The following is a 9,160-nucleotide window of genomic DNA, read 5'->3' on the forward strand; positions in this document are numbered from 1 at the left end:
AAATATCCCAGGTAGACTGCTATTATTCAACATCTTTATACGCTTTGTTTATAGTGTAAAAAGTCTCGGTAGATCGCACACTGTAGTGTAAAAGTCCTAGTAGCACCCACAAAGCTTCTGTTAGGTTTGATTTACTTAAGTAATGAAGCATATTATGCTAATATAATAGTAGTTAGTCAAACAACGAAAGACCAATGTTCTGTCGAAACATGTAGTATGTTTCACCATAAATAAAACTTTTCCTTATGCTTATAAATCGTTGTTTGCCTAACTATTATTAGGTTTGATTTAAGTAATTGCAGGATTGTGAAGCAATGCAATTTAAATTAGTGGGCACGTACTGGCCCTGTGGTAGATCTCTGGATTTGAAGCTGACGACCTGGGTTTGATTTCCTGCGACACTATAAACAATATCCCCGACACTTTAAGCTGTTGATACATTATAATAGTAACTGTCAATCCCTTAGCATGAGTGGTAGTATGCTGCTGACTGGCTACCTTCCTTCCTATCTTTAGTTCTAAATTAGAAACGGAGGCAGATAGCCATAGTAGCTTTGCCATGCCCCCCCCAGTAGCACAGCGGTATGTCTGCGGACTTAACTCTAGAAACCGGGTTTCGATACCCGTGGTGGGCAGACACAGATAGCCCATTGTGTAGCTTTGCGCTTAACTTCAAACCAAGCATTGCCATAAATGCAAACACTTTAAATGTATCTTGTTTGTAAAGAGTTTTTATATTAAAATATTGATATCGGAAGTGTTTATTCAAGACTGATTTTGTAGTACTAATCAGGAAACTGTACTTAATACCACTTATTTAAATAATTTTGAACTTTATTTTCTTTGTTAATATCAATGATATCAAAAGAGATGGAAATTTGTAGTATTGTCTCTTGTCTTTGACTGTGTAGGAATCTCTCAGCAGGATTGAAAGAAGAAGCCGTTAGACCACTTAAAACTATAGTTGAGTGTCAGTACAAAACAAAGAAACTGGTAAGTACCGAAACTCAGAACTACGTGTGTATCTGTAGTCCTTAAAAATTGTAAATATATATATATATAGAATATATAACTGTTCTAAATGTAATAACTTATTCCTTATTTCTCACTTCATTAATTTAGCGGGGATCAAGAATTTAAAGGAAATATGTAATTGATGTTATTTTGTATGGCGTATGTCCGAATTTTTATTATAAGAAATGTATGAGGTGAGTTCTTTTTTCTTCATAATAGTCTTCAGATTAAAACATGGAAATGAAAAAAAAAACATGTTCTCTTAAGTACTTTATTATAATTTTGTTGGAAGGACTAATTTTGAAATGATCACTGCTTGTGGAAATTAGGCATTTTAGGGGGCTGGGAGTAAGTGGCCTAGTGGTTAGCATGCTGGAGTGTAGATCTGAAGGTCTATTGTTCACTTTTAGGGTAATGGGTGTGTTAGAAGAGTGACAATTAAGTACTGCTATTTGTGTAGAATAGCCGAAGAGTTTGTGTTGGGTGCTGTTGACTAGCTGCCCCATTTAGTCTATAACTCAGTATCAGTTTAAAATTAGGGACAGATAGAGCAAATAACCATCGTGCAATTTTGCACGTATATCCAAAACAATTCAAAAAATGTGTTATAGTGTATGTTTCCTTATGAACTTATTCAGTATGGTTCAAAAGTTTAACTTGTGTGCCTAATATAATGGTCAAGATGGAAATGACTTAAGTTATTGGTAACTCAATTGGTTGAGTATTTACCTCAGCCCACTAATGTCACCTAAGGATCTCAGATTCAAGTCTCGGTTAGAGCAGATTTTGTTAACATACCAATACTTTTTATTGGTGCTTAGGTAGGTGTTGAACTACCCGGTTGAGCAGATATTAAGTCATGTGAACATTCTTGTCTTAGCAATCAGCCTAGTGTATTGCCTGACAGTTAGAGGTATTTCATGTGTTGTCAACCTGAGAAAATTATGTTGGGCACATGTTGATGGCCAGCGTTGTGTGTTGTAGGTTTGAGAATGAGTGGTGAAATTATGCAATGTTCATGATAGGAATTATCTGCTCGAGTCATAGTAGCTCAGTTGGTAAAACACTGGCCAGAGAATATTGTCTGTATTTTACAAAATTTGCATAAAAAGATTAAATTCAGAAAATGTTTTAATAGTGAAGATTCACTGGGTTTAAGCAAGTAATAAGAATTAAGTTTGTAAGTATCTAGAAATTTTCTTTTATCAGATTTTGGATCATTAATAAATATATAATTTGGTGATCAATAATTACTTTCCAACTCAAAATTAATTTTATATAGGATTAATTGCAGTCATAACTTTTTATGCATGAAATGGAAGCAAGCAATAAATGTGAGTTGAACCTATCAAATATGACTAATTTAAATTTTGTGTTGTCATAACAATTAGTAGATACACAGGTGTATCTAGGAGCAAAAACTTGGGGAGGCAAGTTGAGTAACCATAATGCTCTCAAATTAAAACTTAATACCTACAGGTGTGAGATGACAAGTCATAGTGTGCTGATTTTTCCAAGCCCGTTCCCTTGGCTGTGGTTTCGCTAGATAGTAGATAGGGACAGTGGGAATCTCGTTAATCCATTCATGCGCGTCACTAATTAGATGACGAGGCATTTGGCTACCTTAAGAGAGTCATAGTTATTGACTATTGCTAGGGGAGGTCTGGGGGCATGCCCCCAGAAAATTTTTAGCTAAAAGTGTTATTAAAAACATTGGTTTTGCATAAACTTAAAAATGGATAATCTATGGGGGAGGGGGGAGAAATCAGTTTTGTAGAGACACCCCCTCATATCCACTTATGAATAGATATGTAATGGTTTTACTTGCTTTTACAATGATGGTATTGATTGTGTTAAACAATCCTATACAGCTACTGTAGATAAAATAAACAGTTATGTTACATTGATAACATATAGTACTTTGTTGTATGTTCTTTAAATAGAACAACAGTATATTATTGCCACTATAGGTAGAAACTATGGTGGAGAAAAGTTTGAAACATCTGTCAGAAAAACGAATTGAGGAAGCAAAGAAGAAAAAAAAACATTATATTAGTGCTAGAGAAAATGAGAGAATACAGAATCAAACACTTGACTTTAAGGTTGTTCAAGGAAGAGATATCATGAGGGTAAGTTATATTTTATTTACTTCTAATAATCAAGTTGGTAGCCGTTGGCTGCAAGTGATTTATTCTGTGTAATTTCTCCAAACATGAAATTTTTGGAATGAAAATATTTTCTTTTGAATATATTAAAGTTTGTGTTTGGAAATTCCTGGATGTTATACAAAATGCAACTGTCTGCATCCTAATCAGTTAAAAGTTGGATCAACAATAAGACCCGTGTGAGTACTTTCCAGTGAGGAATAATAGTAAACACATGTTAAATAAGTGTAAGCATAGTCAAAATTTGAACATAAACTAGAATGGTGATTTTTTAAGGAATGGGCTACTAACCATGACAACAGTTCATACCCAATGATTCACCCTTACCATAAATATTTAAATATAGGATAAGTTTGTGAATAGAAAAGCTAGTTTCCTTGGTTATGATAACATTAACAAAATACACTTGAAAAATTGTATTAAGTCTTGTCTTTTTTATTATTTACTTCTGTTTACATGAATTTTAATTTCTGAAATATTCCAAAGATGCAGGACAAATGCCCTAGTTAAATAAAAAAATTCTTCATCCTTCTTGCAATTGGTATATAATTAATTGGCATTTTTCTACTTTTGTTTTCATGTCTGGTCCAAACAGGATTTATCAACAAACCGTTGATGTGGTGCATTGTTAGATTAAATTTACTGTTGAGTTTCTTTGTTGTTAAGTAAAACGTACACCTTAAAAGGTATTTTGATAACAATGCAATTGCATATCACGTATGTTTCGGATGAAATGTAACAACTTTTATTTTTCTACTTTCTCACTTTGTGTGAATAAAGTTTTTCATTTTTAATAATGCAGTTTTAATGAATGAATGAATAAACATTTGATTCTAAAAATAAATCATCAAGACCATAATTAATGAAAATAGTTTATATATAATTAGGATTTTGTCATTTTGTGTTAGATCAACTTTAAACTGGCAACAGACTCAAAAATTCCAAATACTGTTATTTCAGGTTTGTATTTATATAGGTTGTGTCTCACTTACAATCGGTAGCAATCTCAAATAATAAGATAAGCCAGTGCCATTAGAACCTGGGGTCCACACTTTTAGATATTTGACTTATATAGAAACTGTAAATTATATTAATTTTCTTTGGGTTTTTTTGGGGGGCATGCCCCCCACCCAGATTGAGCTGCCTTTGGCAGCTCCTTATACTTTCAGTTTCTCATTTTAAAATCTACATGTCTAGCCAAACACCCCCACTTTGTAACTCCTTCCTACACCACTGTAAAAACATAGCTTTTTTAAAAATACACTTCTTTTTCATTAGTATAAATAGAAACATTGATCAAGTTTATCTAAGCTTCCATGTTAGTAAAACATGTAATTTGAAACAGACGTTTGTATTGATAAACTCCTTGTTTGTAGTTATGTGCAGAAAATATAAATGTAAAAGCACAGAAGCATAAAACAGAGCTTTTAATTCAGTGTCTTTGCATTTTGCTTGATTTCTCTGCAGTTCGAAAATAAGAAAAAGAAATTGGTAGAAGTTTCTGTTAAAGGTGAAGTGGACTATTACAATATTTCTGTGGATGCAGAAAGAACACGACTACAATTGGTAACAGCAACAAACCGAGCAGCCAACCACTTTCAACATCTAGAAGAGGAAAGATTAGCTCATCTAAAGGAAGTGGCTAAAACATATTCCACTCACATCACTATTCTGGGCCCTAGGATGGTTGAGGTAAAAGGCTGTTAATTAAAGTTTTTACTTTTTCAAAATGTATAGCTGTGTCTTTTATATTTTAAATGCTCATAAAGCAAATATTGTGTTTGAATAAAATGACTTAAATGGATTTAATCATTAAATAAGAATTAATCATTTTTATAGATATATATATATATATTCATGTAAACTAAAATTTTTTTTTTGTTATATACAGTTTTCAGAGAGACTAAAAGCTTCATTGTCATGTATCTGCATTCCAGAAGACATCAATTTAACCGGGAAGCTAAAGGAATCTAGATCCAGTGTTCCAGAAACAACAGTTCCACAGTTTTATGTACATCTTAGCTATATAATATTGTCTTAGTTTGTATATCAAAATGTCATTAATTAAAATATATATATAATTTTTTGTTTAAGGAAATTTTCAATTTAACCTTTAAAAAGCAGTCATTTGTTGACGGTACAAATATATAACAAAAATAAATTCTGGTTTCTTTGTTCTTCTTGATAAAGAATTTCTTATGTGATTTTCAAATGTTTTACACACGGTCATGAAAATGATTGACCAATATTCAGTGGCATAAGTATGCCCCCGTAGGCCCTGCAATTGCTTTTTTTTACTCAATATATAAATCTGTCAACTTCTTACATTTAAAGACATTTCATTTTCTGTCACCTTTTTCATTGTCTGAAGTCTGCATGATTTTTATGTTGCTGTAAGATGAACAAGTGTATGGATATTATATATGTAGAATTAGGAATCAACTGGTGATATTAACAGGCCTAAGATTTCTGAAAACATCATAAAATAATAATGTTGTTAAAGCTATAAATGTCAGAACCTTTAATGTTGAATAATCATAAATGTTCTTTCTGGTGCTTCTTTATATAGGACGACTTTTTTTTTTTATAGGCTGAAGATTTTGACAACTCAATGAAGCAGGAAAGGAGACACGAGTCATTAAATAGAATATTAAACCTATTACAGCAAGACTTGGAACTTGAAAGAAAAGGAAAACAAAGTATGACTGCCATAATAATGAAACCTAAAAAGTAAAGAAAAAGGTCTATAAAAATAATGAATACCTTATAGTTTTACTTTGTAATAAACCATTTCACTGTAATTTTTACTTTTTCTCTAAGTTTTTTTAATCTTTAGATATTTATAATTTTGTTACAATTATATTCACTCTGTCTACCGAAATGTTTATGACTACTGAAGAAGAAAATTTGTACATCTATGTTTGCCGTAGATATAATAATTTGAATCCCTTTTTATCCCAAGGTGATACTTATACTTGATTCAATGGCTAATGTCATTACTTTGTAATAAAAAAACTGGACAAATAAAAATGTCAACCCTTTTATTTCAGGACTAGAAGAGTTGGTCAAAGTTTCTCATGAAGACGAGGCAAGATTTGATGCTGTAAGTTTTTATTTCATTTTTGTTAATTAACACCAAGTCTGTGAGTCAGGAATACATTTTTGGTGGTTTGATTCTCTGACAAAGCTTTCCAGTACATTCTATTTTTAAATTCTGAAGAGAAGTTTGAGCTCCTTGCAATTTCTCAAATCTGAATTTCCCACCAGTGTGAATAAATTTGCAATAGTTTCCAGGCTATGAATGAGTAAAACCCATATTCTCATCCAAATTTCCAAAGGAATCACACATATTTCAGAACACAAAATCTGGTTACTCACCTCTATAAAGCTATTTTCTCCGTGATTTCTCCAGTTGATAGAGATGGCCAAGGAAGGCATACATTAGCAAATTGTGATAAAGCAATACTGTGACATGTCCAGTCATTATTGTAGTTATTTTAAGTACAGTAGTACTTAATAGTAGGGATCAACAAGAATTCCAAAAAAATTAACGTGCCAAAAAAACCACCATATCGAATTCCTAAACCAAAAACCGACCATTCAAAGTATTGGTTACAATATATTATGTGTATATATATACTAATAATGCACTAAAAAGGTTGATAACATTTCCAGTATAACAATTCAAAAATTTCTAAAACAGCAACTTTTTCGTCTACTACCTGCCTGATCATGTCAGTGGAGCTAGTGCCTGGACAGCTTGGATTATCGCTACAATATTTCTCCAGCTTACTTGACTGGTTTTTGGGTATCCACTTTTGATATTTGGGTAAAATTCCACATATATATATATATGTGTGTGTATGTATATATATACACACACACACACACACAAGTATAATATGAATGTAAACATATCATACACATACTTAAGTATCTTTTCAACTCAACGGATGGGGCTACGTATCAATAGATAGACATGCGACAGTTTCTAAAGGTAAAGTATATACTTTATACAGGTATAAATTATAGCTATCAGGGATATGGCTATACTGAACATTTATAGATGTTGTGTCCTTTCCATGGACATATAAAAACTGAACAAATAAATAGGAAAAAAATAATAATTTTAATGGAATGTAGGGATCGTTGGTTATTCGTAGAATTGCTATAAGAAGTATTCAAAACAAAATAAATGCTGTAATAAAAAGTACACAAACAAGTAAAGTGATACTAGTTGGCTAGATTTTAAAACCTTTTTCAATCCCTACTTTGGTTGGCAAATTTATACCACTTCTTTTAGCTATACGATCACAATGACTTTCCATTAAAATTGTATTTTTATTTTCTAATTATTGTGATGGTTTCTGCTCAGAATCACAGACAAATGCTCACCAAGTGGGTTACAGAAGTTAATCGGATGTGTGAAGAATGATATAGTCGTAGTAGTAGTAGCAGAGGCAAAAGTAGCAATAGTACCAGGACAACATTACCAGTACAGCACATGAGGGAATATAGATCAATCAGTGATTTTATTTATGTTTTAAACCAATCAGGATCTAATATTCATAAGCACTTTTTATTTGACTAATCATGGTATGCCAACATAAGTACTTCTACTATTTTGTGCAAGAGAAACACAGTTTGGCCAACCCCCTGAACTTTTCATATTTATGGCCAAACACTATTGAGAAGTGTGTGTTCTCTTTAAGTAAAGTGTGGTTTTTATGGTTAACAGGTCGAGACCTTTATCAGAGTACATTTCTTTGGCTCTACCTTCAATACTGGAAACCGTGACACCCTTCTGTAGCCCACCTAATCTCTTGAATTATGTCTTATAGATTCAAAGACTGAGTGTTAAGTATTATACCAGAAAACTGAAACAAGAAATTAGTTTCTAGAAATCAGAAATAGATACTTTCAAGTTAAAACTTTGGTACAATCAAGTTATAAATGTTACGTTAAGTTTACCATTATTTTTACATTTTTGAATTGCTCATATGTTACTGTGGTATATACAGGTAAAATTAGCGTTAACTAGAACTATACTGTATAGATCTGTTAGATAACAGGAGACTAGCTCAAAATATATCGATTGTGGAATAATACTAAACTTCTTACTAACTGAGTCAATGTAAAAGGCAATAACAAAACTTATAGACAGTGTAATAGAAAATGAACATTCTTTATTAAATACAAACACTGTGTGTTGTGCTTGCTGTTATATACGTGGGATGATCGCCTTAAGAGGATCACAGGACTGACTACTGAAGACAAAGTTCCTAACTAAATGATGTTCCAGACCAAACTGACTATACAAAATCTTCCTGAGTATTCAAGAAACCTTGCATTTAACTAGGGCAACTTGTGCTAACCATGTGACTGGTCATTCTTATTAGTTGGGGCTGTTACCTTTAGATATCACCTGAATCTGCTATCAATATTGTTATATAATATGTCATATTGAACAATACCCTCCCCAGGCAGTAACAGATATTATCCATTCTTGAAAGAAACAAACGAACAAAGGTAGTTTCAGAATGAAATAAACTTAACGGCACTCTTAACCATGTGTTTTGTGAAACCTGCACATGTACAGAACAAAGAATGAATTCAAAAGAAACACTAATATTACAAGAGGATATAAACACGTGGTATATTTAAATAACACATTACATTTAGAAACAAAAAATAAGTAACAAACAAGAAGTAATTGGACTTCCTGAGCTCAGTTGAATGAGAAATATTTATAAAATATCTCACTATTATAGAGTGATATTGATTATTGTCTAACTGTAGAACTATCAGTGAGGTTTATATGGACCCTGGCTGTTTATGAAGTACATATTTCTAAACTATGTGTTCACAAAATTGCATGTTGTGACTTCGTTAGTTACAGGATGCCTAATAACATATTGTTGCGTCAGCGAGGTCACATGACTAGTATCACGCCACCTGTTTCTAGAAATATCCTGTTCCTT

At 32.2% G+C, this 9,160-nt stretch overlaps 1 protein-coding gene across 1 annotated transcript in view; it reads left to right on the forward strand.

Moving 5' to 3' along the window:
- Window positions 1–911: 911 nt before the first annotated feature.
- The window catches only part of LOC106466816 (nostrin-like), a 13,955-nt gene continuing 5,706 nt past the window's right edge, over window positions 912–9,160 (forward strand). The window contains exons 1-6 of the mRNA XM_022394894.1: window positions 912–993; window positions 2,985–3,143; window positions 4,647–4,871; window positions 5,071–5,190; window positions 5,770–5,878; window positions 6,230–6,282. Coding sequence (XP_022250602.1) covers window positions 2,994–3,143; window positions 4,647–4,871; window positions 5,071–5,190; window positions 5,770–5,878; window positions 6,230–6,282 — 657 coding nt within the window. The 5' untranslated portion in view covers window positions 912–993; window positions 2,985–2,993. The remainder of the gene's footprint in view (window positions 994–2,984; window positions 3,144–4,646; window positions 4,872–5,070; window positions 5,191–5,769; window positions 5,879–6,229; window positions 6,283–9,160) is intronic.

This window comes from Limulus polyphemus, unplaced genomic scaffold (assembly GCF_000517525.1).
Source record: "Limulus polyphemus unplaced genomic scaffold, Limulus_polyphemus-2.1.2 Scaffold2387, whole genome shotgun sequence".
NCBI classification, from domain to species: Eukaryota; Metazoa; Arthropoda; class Merostomata; order Xiphosura; family Limulidae; genus Limulus; species Limulus polyphemus.